Raw genomic sequence first — 27,946 nt, forward strand, 5'->3', positions numbered from 1 at the left:
TTGATTTCACATTTCAGTGTCCCAGCTATTCAAATGTATCTATCAATGAGCTAGATCTCTTTTTTGACCTGCTTTATGATGGGCAGATAGAGTAAGTCACAAATCAACAATAATGGCTTCTGAAGTAAAGTACGGAATAAAAATCTCTGTATCTACTAGCTTGTGACAGAAAAAAACATTTCCCACTCTGGCTGAAGGGTCATCAACTGCAGGGTGTTTCCCCATCAGGCCCATCTCCTGCGTGGGCAACCACACTTCTGGGTTAATAATTACGATCATTTATTCTTTTATTCATCTGAAGCCACTCTGAACGCGAGGCGACACAAGTGAGCACACGCAACAGAACAGCACAACCCTCCCCAAAACGAAACTTGGCAGAAAACCCGAAGGTTTCGCTCGTGGTAACCACCCGCTCTCCACTCCCCGCCCCGGCCTGGCGAGTGCCATGGCGGCTGCGGGGCTGGCACGGCCCCGTCGGGACCGAGACGGGCTCCTCTGCGCGATCACCGCGGAGCAACAGACAGCCGCACCGAGCCAGGAAAGGGGGCTGCGGCCGGGCGAGCTCTTCCGCGGGACAGATGGCTGAGGGGTGGGTTGAGCCGCGACGGGCGCACTCCTGCGCAGAACTGGCGCCTCGGCGGAGCGGGCGAGGCAGCGAGGGGAGGGGACGGGCAGCGCCTCACCGCCAAGGTGGGCGGGCAGGGCAAGGCAGGGCAGGGCAGGCGGGCGGGGTGTCCCAGTGCCGTGCCCGGGACGGGCATTACCTAAAAGGAGGGGGGGTTAAAGAAAAAAAAGAAAAGTAATTAAAGTCGCCGCTGCCGCCCGGTCCCACCCTCCCCACCGGCCGGCTCCTCTGGCAGACGGGAGGGGACAGCAGGAGACGGCCTTCCGCGGAGACACGCCACCTCCGCCGCCACCGCCGCACTCGCTCTCCGGTCGCGGCAGCAGCACCGACAGTGTCGGTGGCTCCCCGCTTTTGCCCCCTTCGCCCCCGCGCACCATGACCCCCGCAGCCCCTCGCCTCGTCCTCGGCCTCCTGGTGAGTGGGTGGGTGAGTGGATGGGCGAGGGGAGTAGGGAGCGGGCCGCTGGCGGTGCGCGGCCGCGCAGCTTTATCGCGCACCCGGCGCTTCTCCTCCGCGGTACTTGTTTCACCGCGGCCGCGCAGCGTAGAGGGGTCTTCTAAGGGGTCGATCTCTGGCTTTTTATTCCCAAAACGCGTTCCCCTCGGCGGGGTCTTTGAGAGGGATTGGTGCAGCCGCAGGAGCCGCGCAGGGGATCTCGGAGTGTCATATGCTCGAGGCGGGAGCGCGATTAGGCGAAGGGACAGAACTTGATCGTTCGTTGGGTTGACTTTTGACTTTCGGACTGGTGGCCGGGTGGCTTTTGGAATGTGCGGTGAGGTTCCGCACTGGACACGGGCTGCGGTCGGTATTGCTGCTTTTGGTTATTCATAGGAAAATTTGAGCTGCGGTTGATTTTACTTCGAATTCCGCCGTCTGCCGCCACCTTCCAGGTCCCCAGTTGTCTCTTTTCCCTGGGAAGGGTTGTCCGTGCGCTGCGGAGCGTGTTAAGCTGCTCTGGAAGAGATAGCAGTGCAATGAAGAATTCCAGCCATTCCTTTAGCACCGGTTTACGGTGGTTGTACGGAATTACCAGCTACAGAAAGGCTCTTGCAGGGCAGAGAGGGGCAGTTTTCCCTCTTTTTTTTTTTTTTTTTTTTTTTTTTCGCCAGTGGGTGAGTGAAAGTGACTTGTCTTTTGTTTCTTTAACCCATTATTTTTTGCCCCTGTGATCATTGTGTTCACAAAAAAAGAAGGCGGGTGATGGTTTGAGCCTGAAAGGAAAGTACTTGGTAATGTTTGAAGCACTGAGTTTATTATTTTTATATTAATTATATATGTACATTTTAATGAAAGTGTTACTCTTCCAGACACTATGCAGACCTGCCTCTGCTAGGATGTTAATAAAACCGAAAGAAACCCAAGCGAGTTTACTCATGCACCTAATTAAAAAAAAAAAAAAAAGAAATCCTGCTGTCAAGTAGAAAAATTGCAACACTCAACCCCAAAAATCTGCTGAAGTGTCTTTGTAAAATGAAAGGGCATTGCATCTTATTTTTACCTGGTGTTTCCATATATCTTTATATCCATGAATTACTCCCATTTATGTTTGTTTTACTCCTCAATAGTTCTTTCTGCTGACATCAGACTAGCTTGGCTTTACTATTTCAAAATTAGATGCCATTGATTCTTAAAATGTCTTAGAACAATGTGATAAGATGGTGTGATTTTCATAATTTTAAAATTAACCTCTCCCAGGAGAGAGTGTTTTATTAAGTATCTGTTAATAAGGAAAGTGCCTACTAATACTTAAGCAGGGATGTTTAAATTGATTTGTATATACATATTTTTATATACATGTGGATATAATGAAAGATAGAAAGAGGTTTTGTAATGCAGACACAGCATTTAAATTGCTTTAATGCATGAAAGTTCTACATTTCAGCTTCATTTTTTTTAGCTGATCATAGTGTTTCTAAAGTCTCCTTAAAGATTTTTGAAGCATTTTCCTTAATTATTTTCTTAATAAGAATCCCCAGTAATTTTCAGAATTTCCATTAGCTATTTACTTCTCTACACCTTTAATCCTATACAGCTATGTGCAAAATAAAAACGAGTTTCGCTTTTGCTAGACTTTCATCCTGAAAGAATAAATGCACATAAAAGGGTGATTATATTTATTTACACATCTCTATTTCTTTGTTTAATTTGCTGTGTGTGATTTTTGGATTATAGTTTTAAAGATCTGGATAGAAACTAGGCAAGGATAGAAACCAGGCAAGGACTAAATTGCTCAGTGCTGAGGAAAATCTTTGTAGCTCTCTGTGATTGTTTTTATGAAAGGTTTCTTATGAAAGGTTATCTACCAGACATTTGAATTTTGAGGAGGACCCCATTTTGTAACTGGTTATATGGGAGTGGACTGCTGTGATACACAAAGTTTTATTTATGTCCTATCTAATTGCTGTAGCTCGATGTAATTAGTTTGGTGAGAAGGCACTTTGAAGATGCAAAGTGAGATGTAAGCACGAGTGTCATCATGAGGTTTTAATAAGACAACATGTCCCTTTAATGTAAAGCATCACCACAGTCCTACCAAACTGAGTGGTGGTGGATTGAACCTTCTTGGAGACCTTGGATCTATATTGGCCAAGAATGCTACCGGAGGGAGTGCACGGCGAGTGTCTTCTCTTACCACTAAAGTAACAGTGTAGGTGAAGTCTTCTAGTCAAAGACAACTCCTGCTTTTAGTGTCAACACTGCCATGATATTAGGGAAAAGCCCACAAGCCTTGGACAGATCCAGGAGCAGTTGTCAGATCTTGTTTCCAGTTTGATACTCTACGTGCTGTGCTGCACGGTAGCCGAATTTTTAGCTGAAGCATTTTCTCAGTGCCTTGTCCTAAAACCCAAACAAACCAAAGGCAGCTTCGGTGTCTAGTTACCATTCAAAATACCATGTAATTATTGTTGTTGGTTTTCTTTTTTTTCTTTTTTTACCCCTGATTTCTTAATTTGTTTTCTAGGTGCTGAGTCTGTGCTGTGAAGCTTGCAAGAAAGTCATTTTTCATGTTCCTTCTCAACTAGAGGCTGAAACCTTAGTTGGCAGAGGTGAGAAACTGCGAGATGCCTATTTCATCAGTACGACCTTGCACCTTTGCTGGAGATGCTGTTAACAGTGGAGGAGACTTTTTTTTGTTCTTTTTTTTTTTTTAATGGAATGAATGGATGACTGGACAGCCAGTTAAACAGCTGGATCAGCCTTTTTGTGGAGGATACACCCTGTCTTTGTATTATGGATTTGAACGCTGGCTCCGTGCATCCATTTGACTTTTGCATAGACAGCTACAGCCAGGTTCCAGTATTTGTTGTAAAATGAAAATGGCAGAGCTTGATGTTTTCAAAATTTGAAGTCTAGGGCTTAGTCTTGAAATAAGTGGCTTGATATTCCAAAGTGCACCCATAACCCACAGAGATATATGAAGGCAGTAAGTCATTTGGATAATGGAGAAGAAATAAAAGAAGACAGAATACACAGAAACAAGCATCCAGAAGCTGCTGCTCTGTGAAACATGGATGTGGCTGCTCAGCAGTGCTGGGGCATTCAGGGCATGCAAGGGGACATGTTGCAAATGTGTCATGCATGCAGATTGGGTTGGGAGAGGGCTCCTGTTTGACTGGATGGCCTGTCTTGGTTTAGAGCAGTGTGCAGGTGACTGAGAGGAATAGGGAAGACCAGAAAACAGCCCACTCCTTCTGTTCAGGCCAGTTTTGGAAAGGCAGCTTTTAAAGGTGTGGCAGAGTAGGTGCTGCAGGGTATTGTGCTGGCTGAGACTGAATTTGAGGATTCAGAGGTGCTGTGTGAGTCCTGTGGCAACAGGGAAATATCTACACTCCTACAGAACAAACAAATAAAGTGAATTAGTAGTTCATCAGAATACATGTGCTCAGAAAACCCAACTTTAAAAATGACAGTTCACTGACCTTAGTGTTAGATTTTAAGAGGAAAGGTTGCTAGAGCTGTTCAAGTGTTTAGCACATGTGTAAATAAACTTGATTTATGTAAAAACAAAACTTCATGTTATTACAGTGCTGTGAAAGAAATTCCATAACATTGAACTGAAACTTCCCCCTCCCACCCCCCAAACATTTATAGTTTGAATGGCATTACTTCAGCATTTATTGAGAAAGACTAATGTATTTTATGTTGATGCAAAGGCCATAGCCTGACAGTAAAATGAGTGAGGATTTTCCTGGTTGTTGTAAGGTTTTCGTTATTTCTGACTTAGGCAACATATACAAGAGTCTGTAAAGGCAAAAAAGGTCCCACAAAGCTATGGCTAACTGAGCACGGTGTTGACTCATATAACCACCAGAAACAAAACCTCCAGTCTGGTATTTTTGGAGATGCAGTGCTGTAATACATAGCAATACAAAACAGCTGTAAGTGAGGCAGTGCCACTCTCTTCAGTGCTAAATTGCCCTTGAGAGAGTGACAAGGGAGAGGAGTCACTGCTGCAGTACTGTAGAAAGTCTAGGAAATGGTTAATTGAGCATTTAAAAGAAAAAACATGAGGAAGAAAGAATCGTGTCATATTCAAAATCCTGCTTCCTTTCTGATCTTGTATAACTGAGCAGAGAAATGAAATTTAGTTTATTGACAATATAATCTACTTAGATGAGGTGAAATCCTGAATCTGCTCTGCTCTGGGAATTTTGCAGTCAGCTTTCATAGATCAAGGTCACATCTACTATGAAATCTTTGAAGGGGTATTGAAAAGTTTTGAGAATGTGACAGTGGCATCTCTTGCACTGTGCAAGGGTCATTTCTTTAGGGTCATGCATTTACATCTCTGTCTTCATCTTTTTCAGGTTGCCAAATTGTTTTTGCTTAATGCTGTGGTCCTACTGCAGTTCATAGTGATTATCCTGGTTTTGCCTTTTCAAGCTATAGTGCTGAATTATTTGCTGATGAATCAAGTTTATTGAATGCATTTCAAGTTTATTTTGGCCACAAGTGATAGCAAATCCAGTAAAAAATACCCAAGAAGTGTGCTGAACTTATCTGGTGCTTCCTATAAACTGCCTGGGATTCTGTCATGTACATACAAAAAAACTGCCAATTGTTTGTTCTAGAGTTAGTCTTTATCTCTCCCATCTGTCTGCCTCATAATTTAAAGGCCTTTGTCCTCCCAAGACTATTAAATCACATAGTACCAGTCAATGCTTTCCTCCTGAGGGCAAAACTTCCAAGGTGTAACATCTCCATTGGGCATTTGCATCAATTAATCATCTTTGCTGATGCTGTTGGGGCATAGAGCACAAGGCAAATGTAATAGCTACTGATCCAATAATGAGCATGTCTACCATGTCTTTTTACATCTAAATGTCTTGGTTCGTCTCTGATGCTTCAGTAATTTTATCAGTATCTTGGTGAAGCACCCATGTCCTTCAGGACACACTGGGGAACACAAGGAGTGGAAATTGATGTAAAACTGGTCAGGTCTGAGTGCTGGGTTCTAGAATTTATATCTGTGATGCTTAAATATTGAATGACAAAAATTTTTGCAGGCTCTCCATGCAAGTAAATACAATTTTCACTTAGGAAATGTTTGATGTTGTTATTGTTTCCTTGTTTTGAGTTATTGTCTAAATAATTTTTTCTCACAGTTGATTTGAAAGAATGCCTTCAGTCTGCAGAATTTATCAGTTCCAGTGATGGAAACTTCAAAGTTCTAGAGGATGGGTCTGTCTACACAACTTCTGCTGTTTCTTTGTCTGCTGAGAAAAAGACTTTTACCATATTACTTAAAGATAGCCAAGAACAACTACAAAAGAAAATACATGTTAGCTTGGTGGAAGAAGAAAAAAAGGTGAGCTTCTAATTTCAAGGTATCTTAAAAAAGGTGAGCTTCTAATTTCAAGGTATCTTACTTATTTGAAGCACTGTTTCACAGCATACAGCTTCATGCTGGGTAACTGTAGTTGAATTTTGGAATTTAAGCAGGCAAATCACTCAGGTGTGGAGTGTATTTTATTTAGCAGTTGATCACTGTGTTGCTTCGGTCAGCAGACTTCCTTTCTGAAATGGGAGATGCTAGCAAGGATAATCAAGATCACCAAGAATCTTAAAAGTTATGTTTGAATTAAATTAGGAAGGAATAAAATCAGATTTTATTTGTGCACAATACGACAATGCATGAAAAAAAAACCCTCTTGGATCATCACAGGTATAACCAGAAATGAAGGCGTTGGAAAAACAAGTGGTCAATGGGAAAACTGGAATGAAAAGAAAAAAAGATGGAAGTGCAGGACAGTAGTTAAGCAAACAGGACAGTAGTTAAGCAAACATATGCACAGTTAAGGGTATATGGATGTATTCTTACCTGTCTTTCTGTCTTCTAGCCCCAGCCACAGAAGACCAGACATGCTAGAGATACAATTCTCAAGCGAACCAAAAGAAGGTGGGGTCCTATTCCATCTGTTATGATCGAGAACTCACTGGGACCTTTTCCGCTGCAAATCCAGCAGGTACGTTTTATATGGGTCCTAATTTTATGACACAAACTGGTTTTGTGTGTGATTTTCTTATAAAAGAAGAGTGAAAGTGAGCTTTCTTGTATTCCCCACTGATGGCATTCCTGTTACTAGTCCTATCTTGCTCTGTCCTGCTCCTTTTGTATCTTGCGATCTTATATCTGAAATAACATGTGATCACAGTTGTTGGGATGAACTGGAAATGTGGAAAAAACTGTAAAAATGAGAGAGATATATACTATCAGAAGAGAGCTCTTTGGCCTGGAAATCAGTGAAGCGTGTAATTAAAAATAAAAAAAAAAAACAATAACAAACCAACCCCCAGAAAATGTTGCCTAGAAGAAGTTTTTGTAGACACAGAGTGAGGGAACCTACCTGCATGTCTACATTCTTTGTGGAGCTGGATGTGTATACTTGGAGCACTGAAGAGTGAGTGTGGCCTGTATTATTAGGAAAAGTACTTACTGTAAGGGAACAAGTAGGCGTGAAAGAGAAATGCCAGAACTAAAGTTATCATAGACCCATCTAGCCTGCTCTAGATTACAGAGTGGCTGGTAGCAAATGTGTAGAGACAAGTGTAATAACAGAGTCTGTGCAGAGCAATCATTCTTCTACTAATCTTACCTTCCTAACTTCTGGCCTTCAGTAGGGAAGGAAAGTACATAGGGAAGAGAGTGTTTATAAATAGACATCTGCTGATGTTACTTTCTTGGTGCTTGTAAGGAGATGCAGAGGGGCTCTCTGGATTGGCATCTCTCTGTACTATACTTTAGGTGGTCTTCTTTCTCTCTTCCTCTCCCATCTTTTTTACTTCCCTGATTGCAACCCACATTCTCAAGGAATTCATTACACCCAAAATCTCTTGATTGGGGCAGAAATACTAAGCCACCTTTTTTCTGACTGTGCCTTGTATGTGCAGTATTCTAGAGAGATTACATTTAAAAATACTGATTTTTATGCCCAACGTTTGGTAGCCTTTAACATTTCTGAATTTGAATTAACACAAACTCCTGCGTACACATTACAAAGGAAGGCAGTTACGTGGCAAGTTGTTCTCCTGTGAAGCTTAAGCTGCTAAAAGAGTAGAAGTAAATACAGTTTAGGGTTTGGTTTTTTTAAGAATTCCTGCTTGTGCTAAATACCATTATGAAAAAAAGGGGAAAATGTATTAGAATTGTACTGCTGTTTTCCCTTGGGCTTAAAAATGTGTTCATTACAGGTCCAGTCAGACACAGCTCAGAACTACACCATTTATTACTCTGCAAGTGGACCAGGAATTGATCAAGATCCAAAGGGTTTGTTTTACATAGAAAGAGAAACTGGAAATATCTTTGCTACTCGTGCTGTAGACCGTGAACAATACCCAAGCTTTCAGGTACAGGCCTAAGTTGTGTTCAGATAGTTCAATCTTTATTTTCCTTTTTTTTTCCTGTCATGTGTGTATTTGAAAGCTGGGTTACAGCGGAAACTGGGAGCAGACATGACCTGGAGTCAACTATCTGTTCTGAGTAATATCTCTGGTGTTATAGAGACAAACTCAGTGACAAATAAATAGCTAGTCATCCAGATCTTGAGAGTGGTTTTGATTTTCACTGCTTAGACTCTAATTACAGCATAAATGTAGTGAGATATTGGATTTGCATTACTTTTGGGAAGGATTTGAGGTTATCCCAGAGTTTTTCAGGGAAATTTGGAATGGTCTTTGCAGAAACAGTCTCAAGAAACTCTAGATGGCTGTGGATTTTTGATCCTCCTTTTCTGAAGCTGTTCATCTTTGGTATTTTGTTAAGAAGGTTCACTGCTCTCTCTGCTGGCTGAGAAGTGTAACAAGGCAGCTAGTAAAAACAGCTTCTAAATTGTTAATTTGCAATACCTGTTACTGCATTTTATTTGATTATGTTGGAATGGGAAAATAGTTTTGCTGTCCTTGATTCTGTTGTAAATAGCAATATTTACATCTAAATTTTTGGTAAGGCTGAGATTGCCTTATAGTCACCTGGAAAAAAATGTGTCCAAGAGACTTGGAAAAAGTGTTTGACAGAGTTGGGGTGGGAAGTATGAAAGTGACTCAAATACATGTAGTGTGAGGAGTGGAAAGGGGAAAGACTGGGAAGTATTAAATGGTTTTGTGTTGCTGTCATTGTAAGATACCAGTCACTTCCCCTTCCATGTGTCTGAAGATGCTGGTCTTGAGAAGAGTGTGCTTGGCACACTGTATTTCATTTTACTGACTCTTCCATTGAGCTGAAAGTGTAATAATACTTCAGGTTGCTTAAGCATGAAGCGAATTACTGTATTTATGTCTTGCAGATAATTTGCTTTGCAACCACTCCAGATGGTTATTCACCAGAGGTACCACTCGTGCATACAATCAGGATAGAGGATGATAATGATAATGCTCCATATTTCACACAGGATGTTTTTCAGTTTTCTGTCCCTGAAAATTCCAAACCTGGTAAGAAGTGTTTTAAATCAGTGAACTCAGTTACATACAAGTATGACTTGGTCTAATCCTGTCTTTTAAGCAGTGTTGGTAGGGTTTCATAACTACTAATTCTTTACAGCAAAGGCTGAACCTGCAAAGAGCAGCTCAAGGTTTCTTAAGGATTAGGAATTCCTAAATGCCATCTCAGTCATAGCAAAAAGTATTGTTTACAGAGAGATTCACAGATTACTTCAGACTGGAAGGGAGCCTCAAAACTCACCTCGTCCAACACCCCTATAGTGAGCAGGGACATCTCCAACTAGATCAGGCTGTCCAGGGCCACATCAAGCCTGATCTTGAATGTCTCCAGGGACAGGACCTGAACCACATCCCTGGACAACCTGTTGCAGTATTTCACCACTGTCATTGTAAAGAGCTTCCTCCTTAAAAAGAAGTTTTAAAATACTGAGATGATTCAGTGTTGTTAAAATACTGAGATGATTCAGTGTTGTTCAAACTTGTAAGAACTTCAGAACATTACACTTTATTTTGATCCAAAAGCACCTGATTCCATAAAATGAATTAACAAAACAGCAGTTTTTAACAGACTGGTTTCCTAAACAAGTACATTAGTGGTGTTCTAAGGTGTAAAATGCGTTTGATTTAAGCTTGCAATGCTTGAGCTGATGAACTTTTCCTGGAAGAGGGCAGGGAAGAAAGTCTTGCCGTCTTCCCAGGCTTGTACAAGGCAAATATTTACCTGTTACTGACTTCACCTCTCTGTATAACAGAGGACAAAAGCAGGGAGAAAGATGGAGCCCAGACAATAAGGAATGCAAAACCTGTGGTTTGTCATTCCTCATTCATCTCCTAACTAGGGGCATAGAGTGAGGAAAGTCTAATTTGCCTCACAAAAAATGAAACAAAAAGTCTAGCCCTTTATTCCCAAATGCCAGGTGTATTTCATTCTCTGAGCTGCTCTACTTACTGGGTGAGTTCCTGGTTTAAAGTGAAGTGCAACAGTGCTCCCTGCAAGGCAGTACTGCAGTGTGAAGCAGAGCACAGAACCTTCACCCCCACCAGCAGCTGCTCTTCAGTTCTGTTTGGGATGCTCAGTTAGAAGTCACTGTCAAAAACACTAACTGAAATCTAAAGTTCTAAAATTTCCTTTGATTATTCTTTCTGACAGCTGCAATAATTACAACTTTGTCTGAGAAGGACAGAAATAATGCCAGAAGATTAAATAGACACTTTGTGTCGGTGTGAGCTGAAATTCCCCCCCCACCAACAATAACCAGGCTAGCCCAGTCTGGAAGCAAATGAAGGCTGCATTTACAAGCAGAGTCTAAAATCTACGATGAAATGCAATGAATATGTACAAATATACAAAATTCACAACATTTACAAATATATACAATCAACAGAAAAAGCACAACCGATCTCCCTTTGCTTCCCCCCAAGGGGACCCTCCCAAAGGGGCCTCTCTCTCTCCCAGGAGCTTCCCCCCCAGACCCCCCTGGACAGAGAAGCAGTGGTAGTTAAGCAGAAAGTTGTTAACTTAGCTGCCAAGGTCAGTGTGTTATCTTCAGCCAGAAGAGAAGAAGAAACAGCAGCCAGACAGCCCAGCAACTGCCCCCACTGCCGAACGCAGAATGTGCAGAATGCCTACTTTGTTTTGGGTAATAGTTCTTAAACATTTCTATCTATCCAATGGAAGTGTTTAGAACAATCAGTGTTTTGCTTTCTTACACCCAATAGTGACTTATTTATACTCTTTCACTTTCTCTGTTCTGAACTTTGCAAGGAAAAATTAAAAAGACAGTTTCAAACCATCACACACTTTTACTATATTTTTACTACCATTGCCTGTGTTTTGAATATTTTATTTTAGAGCTAAATGATCAAAGAGCTATTTTCATGTATGCAAAATAGAAATACCTGGGTTTTGGTAGTTGACTTTTTTTTTTTTTTAACCCTGGAACTAAAAATCCCTGTGTTGTGTTCACAGGTGTAGTTGTTGGAAGAGTGACTGCAGAGGACAGGGATGAGCCTTACACCCTGCACACCACGTTGAAGTACCGCATTGTGTCGCAAACCCCTCCAGTAACCCCAGCCTTTTCTTTACATGGGGACACTGGGGTCATTGCTGTGTTATTGCCACAGCTGGATAGAGAGGTGATCCTCCTTGAAGCATCTTTAGCTGTCATCTAGTGCACATAGATAGCTGCTTAACTCTGAATTGCTGGCACGGGAATCAGCAGATAAATTATTTCCGTTATGCCTGTTTTGTTTCCCTCTCTAAGGACCTTACAAAGCTTTCCAGAGACCTCTAACTGGCCCAGTTTCTGCATAGATCTATCATATCCTAGCTGATCTTGGACCTCCTGCTTCTCTCCTATTAGAGCTCTGGATTGTAAATAATATGGATTTTCACTCCTTCTCTGTTCATGAATCCCATGAGCCACTGTTTCCTCCTAAGTAAGCTGCTTTTTGAGGTGCTTCTTGCTTCTTTACAGAGAAAGGTGAACTAACTTCTCTGGAAGTAGTTAGTCACCCTAAACTTAACAGAAATATCTCCAATAGATGAAACAAACAGTAATGTAACATTTCCTAAAATGAAAGTGCAAACTATTTTTCCTTTTCAGCTGGCTTTCAAGTGAATTAGATACAGGAGGGTTTAATTTTATTTTATTTGTGTTATTTTTTAATGGATGAGATGTCATGTGAGAGATTGTTTAGTAAAACACGCATGTGTAATTCAGAATAATATTTCTATCATAAGACAGTCTTTCAACAAAAAGACACTGCTACAGGCACATCTTTTTTAAGGACATAAAAAGTAATTTTCTGGCAAACTTATATCGCTGGAAATCCACATTAGCAGTGTGTTGCAGACTTGTCCACTTGCAGGTACACTGCTGAATTGTTTTGGCAAGAGAAAAATGCAGTGATTGTGAGGATTTCCATGACTACTAAGGAAATGATCACAGTTACTACTGAGGGAAGGAAAGGTTGAAAAATGAGTCCACTGCCTATTGTATAATGATAAGCTTGTGAAGTACAACAGCAGATTTCTTTCCTGAGAAACCTGATGCTACTTCCAGGCATTGGGAACTGGAGTTACTGTCTTTATTTACAAACTCTCTTGTTTTGTGCCCAGTCCCCCCAGTTCCTCTTGCCTATTTAGGTATTAATAAAGTTGAAAAAAGCTTTCTGCTGTTGGGACTTAAACCAGGGTTTTACGTGGGCTGCTGCTTATCAGTGATCCTCTTGGAACTGACAAGGGCACTGACTCCCATGCCAGGATGCCAAATGGCTGGCACTGCCTTGTCATGTAGAGCTCAGACAAAGACTAATTGCAGCACTATTTCTGGTCTGAAATAAGAGACTATCCTCTCTGAAATAAGAGACATGCACTGAAACGTTTTACCAGCTAGAAACCTAAGGGAACACTCTGTTGCTCCAAAGGGGAGTCGTAGAGAGATTAAAGTGCATCATTTTTATCTTCCAAAACTTCAGGAAAGTAATGCTGACATTGTGAGAGGCTTTATTTGAGACAAGATGCAGCCTACACAGTACTAAAAGATGAACTCAGTAGTGCTTAGCCACTGAAAAATACTTCACCATTTTCACTTTAGGAAAAAAGCCCCAAAGCTAATTGCCTCATTTTGTAGGGGAGCACTGAATTTAGAGCAGAGTTGGGGGATGGGAGTAAAATATTTAGGTCTACTTTTGTGTGTAACTATGTGATTTAAAAAAAATGGCTATGTCCAACTTCTGTATGCTTCTACTCATCTTTTCAGCTGGTACCCAGTTACACTTTGTTAGTTGAAGTGAGAGATATGGCAGGTCAGCCTTTTGGTTTGTGCACTACAGGAACAGCTGTCATTAGAATTGAAGATACAAATGACAATGCACCATACTTTAAACAGTTACAGGTAAGTCTTCTTATGTGAAATGTCTGTAAAAAGCTTAAAAAAAAAAAAGACAGACTTTTAATCCCCTTTCTGCTTTCCTGATGGGCAGTCCCTCAAATAAGAAGCCTAATGTCTAGAGACAGTTAATGCTGATACAAACATCTGAGAATGGTCTGTTGACTGTTGTGCTGCTTGGTAATTAGACCTATTGGAATATTAGCTGTTTTGAGTCATTGGCCTAGTGTCCACTGGGGGAAAGCTGACTTCATTCATTCATTCATTCATTCATTCATTCATTCATTCATTCATTCATTCATTCATTCATTCATTCATTTCTTCTGCCATGCATAGTCTTAGAAATGCCATAATTTAACCATTTTCAGGGAGGGGGCAGATTCACTTCTATGCATTGTCATGACCTTGTTACCATTTTACCAGCTGTTGGCTACTTTATTGTTGCAAATGAAAACCTTAGTGTCAATGAGGTTGATGCAAGGATCTTCAGTGAGATTTTATCTACCTTTCCAGCTTCTTTTTTCTTCTATAGAGGTATTATTTAAACCACTTCTTTTTCACCACCAGCTATAGCTCAGCCCTAAGTCTTTGCTCATTGCAGCCTTCTGTATTCTGGACAGAGAGTATGTCTCAGTAATCATGTATACATCTCAGATACCACAGGACAGGAGATTTTGTAGTATGAAATTATTCATTACCCATGATGACTGTACATACTTTATCCTATCACACACTAATATAATTGATGATATTCTGCAGTAATTCAGGATCACTCTTACCTGTGTTTCTTGAGGAGTGGGTCTAGAAAAGGGCCACAAAAGGGATCAGAGAATTTGGAAGCTGCTGTATGAGAGAATTTAGTTTGTTCAGCCTTGAGAGAGGAAGGCTTATCACCATGACCCAATATTAAAAGGGGGGTTACAAGGAAGAGTCTTTTTTACAAGGAGTCTTGTGGAAAAGACAGGGGCAATGGGTACAAGTTAATCCTGGGATGATTCTGATTAGACATGTGGAAAATTTTTCCCAGTGAGCCATTGGAATAATCTGCCCAGGAAAGTGGTGGAGTCCCCAGAATTTTATGCTTTTCAATATTCAGTTGTTTAAAGTGCTGGACCATCTTGTCTAGACCATGATTTTGCCAGGAAAGGTTGGACCTGATGATCCTGGAGGTCCCTCCCAACCTCTGATTGTACAGAATAGCACAACTTTTAGAAAAAATAAGTCTTTTCTTCCTTTGCCATTCAAGAACAGAAGTATTTCACCCTTCTTGTCTTGGCTTCAAGTTCTTGTGGTTTGTTTATATATATATATATTTTTTTTTCATTTACCCCAGTGTCTTTTCTAATGTACAGCTCAATCCTGTTTTATGCAAATCAGCAGCTCTAGCTGATGTAACTGAGAGGAACTGTGCTAATTTACCTTTCCTGGAAGGAGAATTCCAGACTTAATTAAAATTGCCAGTGATAGTTGGAGTGTATGAAGGAGCTGATATTTCAACTGTGCTGGCAGGGAAGATTTACTGTTTCATTTGGGCTGTAAAGAGAGGAGTGGGAGAAATATGCTAATGCATGAAAACAAAGTAAATCATTGCAGCAGCTTGGTAAATTGACCCCTTGGGTTTGAGTGGTCTTAATGCCTACAGGAGAGCTGGAGAGGTACTTTTTATAAGGGCCTGTAGGGACAGGATGAAAGGTAATGGCTTCAAACTGGAGGAAAATGGATTTAGATTAGACCTAGGAGGAAGTTCTTCCCCATGAGGGTGATGAGACACTGGAACAGGTTGCCCAGAGAAGCTGGGGCGGCTCCAAACCTTGAAATGTTGAAAGCCAGGTTGGATGAGGCCTTAAGCAACCTGGTCTGGTAAGAGGCATCCCTGCCCATGGCAGGAGATTTAGAAATGGATGATTGTTAAAGTCCCTTCCAACCCAAACCATTCTCTGATTCTGTTTAAATATACAGTGTTCTTCAGTCCTACTATGTGGAACAGTATTCTCTCATTTAAATTGATTTTTTATGATTTATTTTCTTGATACTCCAAGTATGAAACTCGAGTGGAAGAGAACAGAGTGAATGTAGAAGTGCTGAGAATCTCTGTTGTTGATCTTGATGAACCTGGTTCACCTGGCTCAGGAGCAGTGTATGAAATTATAAGAGGAAATGATGATCAGTCCTTTGAAATTACAACAGACAGAAACACAAATGAAGGAATACTATGTGTTGTGAAGGTAAGTTAAAATGGAACTGCTGGAGGAGCATTTGTGTGTCTTCAGGTGTTACTTTTAAAACTAGCAATCTAGAACTCATTTTTATTCAAGGAATATCTGTAACTGAGGCAAATCATGCTTTCTCTCTGATCTGAACTCTCTTCTGGAGCAGATTGCTTAATGCACTGCAAACAAGGCTCATGTGTGGTACACAACCTACACAAACTCATCTTCCAGACTGCTCAGTTTTGTGTGTGCAGAATTCAAGGAATTCCCTTCGGTTTGTCATTCCAGAAGAGCTTGCTGCTTTTGCCTGGTTCCACAGTTGGAGTTGATTAGACTTCAGGATGTTACTTGAGGCATGGCTAGGTTTTTAACAGAAATGAGAATGTGGCAAAGTAGGGGAGGGGTGAGCACCTCTTTCAGTCTTGTTTTGTTTGGGAGTTGATTAAATTTGCTAATTCAGCAGAAAACTCTGCGGGTTTTTTTTTTTTTTTTTTTTTGTAGGATAGGGGCTTCAGATTTGCTTTTCTAGGGTGTGAGGGAGTTGACACAAACATAAGTATGTTAGTCTAGTTACTTAATATACCAAATTCTTTACATATGTGAGGTACTTGTACTCCAGCTGTTCTTTTACCTCTTTGTGCCTCCTTTTCATTATCTGTTAAAACTGCAACAAGAGGTAAATTCTAAGGAGCAGAGAATATTAATATTAAAATGTGAAGATGTAAATTATAAGGGTAGAGATAATAGTTAAATTTGAGGGGTTTATTTATTACGTTTTTTTGTTCCTGGCGATCATTAAAGTTTTTTTTAAAGCGTAAAACTGTGTCTCTGGTATGTGAACCCAGTGGAAATTTCTTATATTTAATGTGTAATATGACTTTAGGAGATAAATGGCTTTATTAAAGACATATAATGACCTTGGAGAAGTTATCTGAAGAGCAAATGGTAGATACTGATCCAACTCCACAAGTTCAGACTATTTGTAACGTGAAGTCTTACTAGGATATAAATGTAGGTGCTAGCAAGAAATGTGATTGACTTGTGCTGGAAAGGAAATATATGTAACCTAAAATAATGGCCAGCTAGATATGGGAGGAGAATGTCCCCCATTACATTTATTTCTTAGTTCTCAATTCTGTCAGTAATTGACTATCAGACTTTTCATCTTAAGTTTTACAGTGGTGCCTCAGGTTCTTTTCTAACTTAGAACTTAACATTTATTTGGTTTTTAAGTCATGTTCTTTTGTTCTATCTCAGACTGGATGCTCCAGAAGGATATCTGACTTCTTTTGTAAATAAATGTAGTGCAGTTTTCTCTATTTAATAATTGGGCAGTGAAACCAATACCAAGTTTTGTATTTGTTTGAAGGAAAAAAAACAAGACTCTGTCTTTATTACAGGGACTGGATTATGAAAGTGCCAAGCAAAGGGTCCTGGTGATTGCAGTTAACAATGAAGCACCCTATGCTCTGGCACCCCATTCCCAACAAGTGTCCCAGAGCACCAGCACTGTCACAGTGCATGTCATGGATGTGGATGAGGGCCCAGTGTTCAAGCCCTGTTTGCTACGCATAGACGTTAAAGAGTGCGAGGATATTGGGACCAGCATTGGGAGATACGTAGCAGAAGACCCAGAAACTGGAAATAGTGAAGGCATAAGGTATGGGGCAGCCCTACCTAGTTTATTTGCAGTTGAACGTGGGTGGGACACAGGAAGGGGGAAATGGTTGTGGATGCTGTATAGAATCATGGAATTCATTTGGTTGGAAAAGACCTCTAAGATCATTGAGTCCAACCATCAACCTAACACCACCACAGCCACTAACCCATGTCCCAAAGGGCCATGTCCACACGTTTCTCAAACACTTCCAGGGATGGTGACTCCATCACCTTGCTGGGCAGCCTGTTTCAATCCCTGACCACTCTTGCAGGAAATAAATGTTTCCTAATCATAGAATCAGTCAGGGTTGGAAGGGACCACGAGGATCATCCAGTTCCAACCCCCCTGCCATGGCCAGGGACACCTCACACTAGATCAGGCTGGCCAGAGCCTCATCCAGCCTGGCCTTAAACACCTCCAGGGATGGGGCCTCAACCACCTCCCTGGACAACCCATTCCAGGCTGTCACCACTCTCATGGTGAAGAACTTCTTCCTCACAGTCCCCTGGCACAATTTCAGGCCATTTCCTCTCATCCTATCACCTGATACTAGGGAGAAAAGACCAACCCTCACCTCACGACAACCTCAACATACATACAACGCACAGAGTGTATACGAGTCCATGTGTCTGTGTATCTCTCTGTTTGTATGTACATATACCTGTGTGAATGTCTGAGATCTTTAACTAAACAAATTATTCTTGACAGCTACCGGATACCGCCTGGCCAGTGTAATTGGATCAGCATAGATGAAAGATCAGGTGAAGTCAGAACCATTAAAGTCTTGGACCGAGATGTAGGAGAAATGAGACGAGGTCAATGCAATATCACAGTCCTTGCAGTAGACAGAAGTGAGTACTCAGTGTTGTCAGTGTTCTTTGTGGTCTATTACAGGTGTTGATGTGCAAATTTAATGTAGGGACAAGCTATACTAGTTCAGACCAGAGGCCCATCTAGTTCAGTGTCTTACCTTTGAGATGGCTCTGTCCTAGGGAATATTATACAGCAGGGAAAGCTTTTAAGAAATTGAGAGAAATTCTCAATGTTTTCTGCAGTTACCTACTCCCATTTAAAAAAAGCCTTTCTTAAGTTTAAATTGAGAGATTTTTCTGTGAAATGTATTCCTATTATTTTGTGACTATATTTGTTTAAAGTGATAGTACCTGGCAGCCAGGAATTTAACAGAGGAAGCAAAGAGAGAACTTACTGAAAAACAGTTGTTGAAATTGCAGTTCAGTGGCAGGATTTAGTCTGAGCCCTTATGTGGTGGTAAAGAGCAGACCTTAGAAAGCTGCTTTACAGCTGAAAATTCTAACGCTGTCCAAAGCATACATATTAAAATTAAATGGAAATCGTATGAATTTAAATTGTTTAGAACTTCTGTGGCATCTAAATATGCACCTGCAGACTAGAGAAAGTTTTAAAAGTAAAATGGATTTCACTGGAGTGCATATGCAAGCATTGGCCATTCCTGTATTGGAAAGAATGTAATTAGGAGGCAGAGCTCATTGGCTTGCATGTAGACTTGGGTGACATAGTGTGTGTCACTGCTGAATCCTGCTCCCACATGGTGACTCAGAGGAAGGAAGACAGAAGGAAGTACAGTTTCCCAAGATGTTCCTGTTCCCAGGGGAAGTGAGGGCAGGGAAAGAGTAATTTATTTTCTCCTTCCAGAAGTAAAAAGGCTGGAGACCTTCACTTTCTGCTTTGACTCTCAGTTTGGTTTAGCATCCTTTACCCCTGAGTTACGGGCTCTTTCTCCTCTGGATCTGTCCTGGCACAGATAGACACATTCCAAATATATGTTCTGTACATGCAGAATATGGGACTTTGGGAGGTGTTGATCCAGTCTACAACCAGCCAAGCAAAGAAAAGCAGCTGAGAGAAGTCTGTGTCCCTTTTTGGCTAAATCAGCAGCTGCTTTCCACCTTACTGTTAAACTTGGATGTTACAGCTGATGGTATTTCATTGTGCAAGTTTGAACGTTAGAAGCCAGTGCTAACAGCAGTTATTTTTATCTCACAGATGGCAAGACAGGAACTGGAACAATTCAGGTTTGCATCCATCCTGGGAACAAGAATTACCCACGAATCACTAAAACTGACTTTATAATGTGCAGAGACAGGAAACCCATCTGCCTTACTGCCCAGGATGGTGACGAGTCTCCTTACAGCACCCCCTTCGTCTACCGCATCACCGACCGTAACATGGCTTCCATGTGGAAGATAACTCGACACAATGGTATGTTAAGGCATGTCTTCTCCTCAAACAGCTGTGTGTTGTCACAGGAGGATTTGCCACCCTTGGGTGGACTGCAAGAAGAGATAGGATGAATGTGTGTTTGGAATTGGTGCGGTCAGTAGGGCTAACAAGGTAGCCCTGATGATCTCCAGCAGTTCCTCGGCTTTGTTTGCTGTACAGGAGATCAAAAATATGCCAGAAATAAAGAGGAACAGGTAAATTATTTCTTAGCTATCCTGGGTTGGAAACAGTTTGCAGAAGTTAAGAAAGTGGCACTGTTGGAATCACATCCATGGCCATCAAACCCTTGAGCACCTAAAAAGTGAAGTCAACTTGAAAGTTCCAGATCAGGTGTTTTCACAAGGCTCTAGAAGGTTTGCTATGTTAATTCTAATACCTAAAAAGTGGTGAAAGTCTAAATCCTTTCAAGATGTAGTTTTGTGTCAACACGTTTAACCTAGTTTTAAACTAGCTAATGGGACTCTGGTAGCAGTGCAGGTGAAACAGGAAGAGAGTGAACAGGATGGCGTTTGTGGTAACAGAGGTTTGGTTATTGTTAACACTAGGCCTAATTTTGTCCTTTTTTTTTTTTTTTTTTCCCCCACAGATAATTCAGTGTATCTTGTACCAAAGGATGATGTTCCAGATGGAGTGTATGATATTCCTATAAGTGTGACTGATAATGGGGGGAAGGTGGGAGAGAGCCAAGTCAGAGTGAACGTCTGCGATTGCCTGACTCCATCCGAATGCGACGGCAGAAGCCGGCAGCTTGCCGGGGGAAATGTCACTCTTGGCATATGGGCCATCCTTGCAATGATCTTAGGATCACTGTTATTACTCTGTAAGTACACTTGGTTTTCTTAACACAAAGTGCAGAACAATTGTAAAATCAGCTGAGAGAACCTACAGTGAGGGTGATGAGACACTGAGCATGAAGGTCGTGAATGCCCCCTCCCCAGAGGTGGTCAAGGCCAGGTTGAATGAAGCCTTGAGGAATCCAGTGTAGTGCCCTCTCTGGAGGTGTTCAAGGCCAGGATGGATGAGGCCTTGAGGAATCTGGTCTAGTGCCCTCTGTGGAGGCATTCAAGGCTGAGTTGAACGAGGCCTTGAGCATCCTGGTCTAGTGGGAGGTGTCCCTGGCAGTGCTCGGGGCTTGGAACTATATCATCTTTAAGGTCTCTTCCAACCCAAACCATTCTATGAATTTGTGAATCTATGAACCTGATTCAAATTTCATTCAAACATTTATTACTGTTTTTTATTTAAGCAGTTGTACATCCCTCCCTCATATTGTTGACATAATGTATTTGTTCTGTTAGTATCACAGTTTTCTTGCTTTCATCTTATCCTGTAGTGACTATGTGTGGACTTTTATTTATTTTATACATTTGGTATAAGATGTTCTGTGTGATTTAGCAAGGCCAGCAAGCCTGCCTTCAGCCCTTGGACTGAAATAGGGTGGGATTTGTAGTGCTTATCTTGCCTTGAGGCGAGTGAAGCTTGGTTGTGAGTTGAGTGCTGCTTTTGGGATGCACATTCCTACAAGCAGACATGCTGAAAATCAGTTTCCTAAGAGCTTTTTTTCTGACCTTTCTTGTGTCATGGATTAAAGCATGGAGAATCTGAGACATTGGATTTCGCAAGGGGTTTTACTGGAGCCAGTGTAAGGTTGAAGGAGGGGTTGGATACTTCCACAACAGACCAAATGTGTGAATACACATCGTGGTACTGGAGTTGCCCAAACACTGACAGATTCTGAGCAGGTTAATATTGCTGTAAACCAGTGAGGCAGTGACAGTGACACATAATAGCAAAGTCAGGTCATTTTTTTTGACCAGAAAAGACATAGTATGCTACTAACATCTTTCAGAAATCACCTGCTGCAGTGAGAAATACTTCAAAGTTTGCAGCTTTTTTTTTTTCTTTCTTTTTTTTCCCAATTTTTGTTCTGATAATGATCAACTTGTTTTGCCCCTGGTCAGTCTTAGCTAATTGTTATTACTCAGGTAGATAGAACACTGGGACCTGCACATGTTGTGAATGTTAGATAGATCCATGCTTTATCTAAACAGGACAGGTAGTCAAATTCATGATACAGCCTGCAAATGGAACTTCCAGGTGTGGGGATGCTCAGTAACAGCACTGTGTGAAGCATCAACCACCTTTTTGTCTCTGCTCCTTGACTGCATCCCTCCCAGATCCTTTATTTTATTATGGCTAGGTTTTACCCTGTGCATCCTCTTCCCAGTGCTGTCATGGATGTTTTCTTCCCATCTGTCAGCATCAGGAGGCAACGCACTGGAACCAGTAATGCAGATCTCACCAACAGCTGATGGTTGCAGAAGCTGAACGAGCTTGAACGTGGCCCTTGGCCAATTTCCACAGAAGTTTATATGTTCAGAGATCAGATTGCTCAGTGGGCAGTTATGCAGAACTGTTCTGTTCCTGGTGGGATTCTTTATTTCTAAGTTATCGACTTGAAAACTGAAGGAAGGAGTGGAATGTTTATTCCTTTGTTCAGGAGGGAGATTAGTTGCTGATGATTCTTTTCTATGAAATAATTTCTGGCTGAGTCTCCACAACGCAAAGCAGTATTATAGAAGGAATAAGCTGAATACAATAATACAGTGCTTGAGGTCCTCCAGGGTTCTGCTGACCTTTTCTGTGAAACAGAAGTTTCTGGTATTGGGACCTCCAGCAGATTAGTTCCTTATGATATAATTTGACATCTGCATATTCATACGTGAAAAATGTCCTGTGCACAACCTTGGTGTGGACATAAAGACACGATTTTTCACCTGGGTTTGGTCTAAATTTTTATTACTGTGAAGTTCTGCAGTCACATCCTTCTTGCATCACATCCTTGCAGTCACAAACATCCTTCATAAAGGGTGCTCTCTGGGAAACCAAGATGCATGTCAGAAGAATGAAGTAGTTCAGCTGTGCAGTGAAAACTTTTTATACTCTTTGAAAAAGTGTTTATATGTACAGTGTTGAGTATGGGCATTTGTGAAAATAAGTATATTTTTTCAAGTCATATTTGGTGTTTAAGCAGTAAAAAAGGCTAATACAAGAAAAGTCATTATCAGACAGAAGTAGTTACCATTATGAGACAAAATTTATATCTTCCTCTCTTTCTTCTTTTCCATAGTAATCCTGATCACCATTTGTGGCTGCTGTGGTGCTGGGGCAATGCAGAGGCATGTGACTGATGATTGTGCCAATCACAATTTAATCATTTCAAATACAGAAGCTCCAGGAGAAGAAGTGATGGTAAGTGATCTACTTGCTTCAATTTGGAAACATCTAATTAAGATATCCATAGCATTTCACATTGAGAATAGGACCACCTGCAAGTGAGTGATCTAGTAAAGGAAATGAGTAATAAATGCAGGATTTATTAAATGTGCTCTGCTGTTTAACAAGGATTTGAAAATCCTTACTTTAGGCAGAGTTGGTACAACCATTTATCTTTAAAAATATCCTGTACTTGTTAGCCAGGCTGCTTATAATTCTTCCAGAATTCAGCTGTTTGGTTGGAACATTCAGGTGAACATTTTAATCACTTCAGTCATTTACTATTTTGCCTGTGTTGAATGTCTGTTTATGACAAAATATTATTGCTTTTCTGTGAAGAAAGAGTGAATTTAGCAGATAGTGATTTGTAAATTACAGGTGCAGTTTCTGCTCATCCCCTGAAAAATGGCCCCAAATACCATTGATTTTTTTGAGCCAGTGGAAAAAATCTAAGTGAAGAGTTCATGTTTATGAAATAAGTTCTTGCTTTTGGCATCTAAGCTTTTTAAAGATGCAGTTGACCATGAACATAGTCCAGCCCAGGACAGTGCACGTACAGAAGTGCTTAGCTCTTCAGACTCTTCCCCCTTTTCTCTATCCCCCACCCCTTGACTTTGCCCTCCCCATGAAAAGGTGATTAGTTTAAAAACCATGGAATTTACTTGGCTTGAAAACCAAGAAATCCTAATGGTGACCAGTGTCCAATTTCTTTCTACCAATGAAGCATAATGTAAAGACATTAGCAGCTGATCATGCAGATTCTGTGTTCCCATACTAGTTTTTTTCTGTATTTTACTCAGCACAGAGACTTAATGTGTGAAGAAACAGAATGCAACTTAAGCATTTGACTTAATGGGTTACAGGTTGTAGCCTTTGAAAACCAGACATTATTTTTACATGATAATGTAAAGAAATGAGCATTTGGATTGTAGTTCAGTTTTCATTGGAATCATAGAATCACAGAATGGTTTGGGTTGGAAGGGACCTCCAGGGGTCATCTAGTCCAATCCCATCTGCAATAAGCAGGGACGTCCTCAACTAGATCAGGTGGCCCAGAGTCTTCTTGAGCCTCAATCTTGAATATCTGCAGAGATGGGTCCTCAACTATCTCCCTGGACAAATTGCTCCAGTGTTCCATTATCCTCATGGTAAAGAGTCAGGTTTTGGATTTCATCTGTTTAAATGCTGGTATTTTTTTCACCTCCTCACCATAGTTTCTCTTCCAAAGACCTCTTCTTGATCTGTATAGCCTAAGTACTAAGGCCAGATTTTTTATGCAAAATAGCACAGTGCAAAGCTGTCAAGTTTCCAGTTTTCAATATAGCCAGTTCTTGATGGATGGGTCATCTTTTGAATTGAAATAAAAGCACCCCACCACAGAAGGACAAAGAGTAAAGTTATCCCCACTACTGCATCTGTTTGCAGGATCACAATATAATTCCTCTACAAAACACATGTGATCAAGGAGGATATGGAGTGAAAACAGGAGACCAGCAAACGTTTGAAATGGTAAAAGGAAGAGGGCACACCTTGGAATCGGTCAAGGGAGGTGGACATCAGACTCTGGGATCAGTTAAAGAAGGAGGAGGGCAGCCTATGGTGGAAACCTGCAGATACTCTTACTCAGAATGGCACAATTTCACACACCCTCGTTTAGGTGAAGTAAGTATTGTGAACCTGGGGTGTTCTGGTTGTAGGTTGTGGTCAATACACACAGTCTCTTTTCAAGGAAGATATATATTTGTGCTAGAAAGGTGGCTTTCTAGGTTTGATTTTATTTTGTCCTGTGCTCCCCTTCATCCCTTTTGGAATATTGCCTTGTCAGAGAGTCATCATTTACATGTTTTAGACAGGAGTGGAACTGACTTTCTTTTCTGGTTGAAACTACAGGTAGATATTTAAAATATTTACTCATTTAGAATAATCACTCAAGCTTTTGTGAGGTTTCCTGAGAATGTCTGTTTGCTCTTCTTCTAACTGCTTGCTTTGTTCTAATTTAAACCTGATACTTAGCAATGGTGCAGCATTAGAAATGCAGTTACTCCGTGTTTGGAGATCAAAACCTCTCACCACTTGCCTGACTAGTTGTGTGTAAATCAGCCTTTTAATTTCAGTGGATTTTTAGTTGCCTGACAGGTTATTTAAACAGGTTCTTCTTCTTTTTATTTGTTACAAACATGATTAGTAGAAATGATTTCTTTATTAAATATTTATATTTTGGAGTCTTAATGATATAGACCAATCATGTGCATTTTTTGTATGTAGGAATCCATTAGAGGACACACTCTGATTAAAAATTAATCAATGAAAGGTAAATCAAAAGAAATTATTTTTCTGCAATATGCTTAGGATAAACAATTTAAGAAAATGACAAGGTGTGTTCTCTTCCTACACAGAAGGTGCATCTATGCAGACAGGATGAAGAACAGAAGCATTCTGAAGATTATCTCCTTTCATATAACTATGAAGGAAAAGGATCCTTGGCTGGCTCTGTAGGCTGCTGCAGTGATCAGCATGAAGAAGAGGCACTTGACTTCTTAGATCAGCTGGAACCCAAGTTTAGGACACTAGCAGAAACATGCATAAAAAGATAAATGTGCCTTTCACAGTGCTGAGGGAAACTGTAAATAAGTGGCTTTTGTGATGTTAGGTATTTTGGAATTGAGGAAGGGAGAGGTTTATCAACATTAACAAAGATTGGTGAGAGTGTAACTCACTCTTACTTTACAACAGGGTTTTTTTATTTCTGCTAGACACTTTCCATCAAGAATAAGGGATTCAAAATGGTTTTTTTTCTTTAGACTATGTTACTACAGTGATGCTAGTCTCTACTTAGATTACATTTCCTCTTCTTTGTGATTTACTTAAAATGCAAAACTTGGTGTTGTCCTTTTAATTACTCAGCTTCAAAATTTTACTCTAATTGGTTTTGGAGAAGGAAAACTTCTTAACTCACTGTTCCTTTGTTTTCTTTTAATTCTTTAGAAATAAAACAACAACAAAAACAAACCCCAGTGCTGGTGGATACCAAATACCTTGTTAACTTATAACTTAAAACAAACTGAGATACAAAAACACTTCTTCATTTTTTCACATTAAAAGTACTGATGAATACATTAGAAAACTTTATCTTTTGATTGAAAATTAAATATATATATATATTTTTTGTATATATGTAAAATAGTATTCAAAAAAATATATTTTTCTCCTAATGGGTTCCCACCCATCAGACTTGCTATCCTGAGGGATTTATGGCATCACTACATAGGCTATCAGCATTGTATGCAGGTATATATTTTTTTCTTTTAAAGAAATGAAACCAGGTTTTTATTAAAGAATCAGGAAAGAGGAGTTAACTATCACACTTCAAATGAATGCAAGACAGATCTAATGTTTACTTAACCTGTTTGTACCTCAGTTTCTGGTGAGTTTTAACATAGCATCATTGCAGAAATGTTGAAGGTTGCCCAGAGGTTTGTCTGGTGCAGCTACCACTACCTTTTCCCCTTGACTTCTTATGGACTTCATCAAAGTGTTTCTTTCTGTAAGTAGGACTTGACAGAAGATACAGCTCAAATGGATTGAGCATAAGGTGCTTTAAAGATAATGACACTGGGATAAACTCTCTGTTTTGAGTGCATTATGTGGTGGTTGTAGAGGTGAGCACTTACATGGATCTCTGGCAGAAATCATGAATCCCATTTGTTATTTTACTAGATTAAGCTTACATATACACTATATATACATATACAAAAGCCTGATATACCTTTGGCAGATGACAGCAGTGAGAGCCGAATGCTGCCATAAGGTACTTCTGGAATTCAGCCTCTGCTTCCCAGGTTTTATGTTTTTAATATCTGCACTTCTGGTTAAGTAATCTGTCCTCTACACTCTGGGAATTCTCTTGTGCCTTAGAAGAACATCTTCCTGCCTATGAGAAACTTGTGCAATGCCTTAATTCTGTTGCTGTAATTCTGCTTTTAGGATTTGCTCTGTAAACATATGCCTTAGGGAGATGTTTTTGAAAGTTACTATAGCTAATGATCTGTAAAAGGAATTATTAATAACAGCAAAGGGTTACACTGCCCTCAGTGCACAGCTGCTGCTGAGCAGTGGTTGCAGTTTGTTCCACAGAAATTAAGGTCAGTGAAAACCCATAACAGTATAAAAACCTTACCCAAGTTATAAAGGGGTACCTTTAATATCTTCTGTTTCACACTGTAAATGGGCTTCAGAGTATTTCTGGTAAGAACCAGCTGTGGTTAATAACTTCATAGACCAAAGGTAAATATATTTTAGTCTGTCATTTGGAAGTAGTGATGAATGCATCCTGAGTTAGATACATGACCAGTGACAGAAGCAGCAGTCACTGGTAGCAAAATACTAGGTGAGACAAAGGTGCTATGGATTTGGTTTAAAAAATGCATGCTAAGATAACTCTTTTGAACAGGACTCTTCTTTATCACTGACAGAAATGAGTTTTGCTGTACATGGATAGGCAAATCAGTGGCTGCTGTAACACAGGGTAGCCCTGCTGCTGCCAGTGGAGCTATGCCGACTGCCAGGTGAAGCTCTGTCCCCTGGTGGTTTCTTTGCTTCTGTGTGTCTTGGGTCTTTATCTTTAGTCATTTGCTATACACTGTTTAAGGTAATGTTAATGTCTCCCTCCCCTTTTAATGTTTGGTAGGGTTTTGATGTTTTGTTTTGTTTTTTAATTATATAAAAATCCTAGAGTTCAGAAGGACCTAGGATCAATAACTGAATGCACTCTTTTAAAAATTACTTTGGGGGGTGATGTAGAGAAACCTCTGGAAATAAGGTTTCTTTCCTTATGGAATATAACAGTAGTACTGTTCCAAAAGAACAGCCCCAATTTGACTCAGCTTTAATTGAATTAGCATTGGCTATTTTAAGTGGATAGTTGCCAACTTTCCCCTCTGGAGTTAAAATAATAATTCATTGAAACCAAAATAATACTTTCTAGTCTAATTTACCTTAATGTTTTAATTAATTTTTTTTTTATTTTACATTTCAACTACCACAGGTAATTAGTTACATGCATTTTTTTGGTCTACTTTTAAAC

General features: G+C 40.4%; 1 protein-coding gene across 1 annotated transcript; it reads left to right on the plus strand.

Annotated features, from left to right (window-relative positions):
* Nucleotides 1–1,000: 1,000 nt before the first annotated feature.
* DSC1 (desmocollin 1) lies at nt 1,001–25,457 on the plus strand. Its single transcript, XM_054394704.1, has 16 exons — nt 1,001–1,039; nt 3,588–3,672; nt 6,232–6,434; nt 6,973–7,092; nt 8,318–8,473; nt 9,409–9,553; nt 11,532–11,698; nt 13,327–13,461; nt 15,495–15,680; nt 17,066–17,325; nt 18,034–18,176; nt 19,351–19,566; nt 20,174–20,407; nt 22,718–22,839; nt 24,289–24,525; nt 25,260–25,457. Exons 1-16 carry the CDS (start codon nt 1,001–1,003, stop codon nt 25,455–25,457), a joined length of 2,646 nt encoding a protein of 881 aa, XP_054250679.1.
* Nucleotides 25,458–27,946: the final 2,489 nt, after the last annotated feature.

Source organism: Indicator indicator, chromosome 31, assembly GCF_027791375.1.
Source record: "Indicator indicator isolate 239-I01 chromosome 31, UM_Iind_1.1, whole genome shotgun sequence".
Taxonomy (NCBI): domain Eukaryota; kingdom Metazoa; phylum Chordata; class Aves; order Piciformes; family Indicatoridae; genus Indicator; species Indicator indicator.

Bases quoted from the DNA above. Each gene is read 5' to 3' on its own strand.
- DSC1 (XM_054394704.1), top strand. From the start codon at position 1,001: ATGACCCCCGCAGCCCCTCGCCTCGTCCTCGGCCTCCTG. The intron at 7,093-8,317 runs GTACGTTTTATA...TGTTCATTACAG, and splicing joins TTCCGCTGCAAATCCAGCAG to GTCCAGTCAGACACAGCTCA. The intron at 22,840-24,288 runs GTAAGTGATCTA...ATCTGTTTGCAG, and splicing joins CTCCAGGAGAAGAAGTGATG to GATCACAATATAATTCCTCT.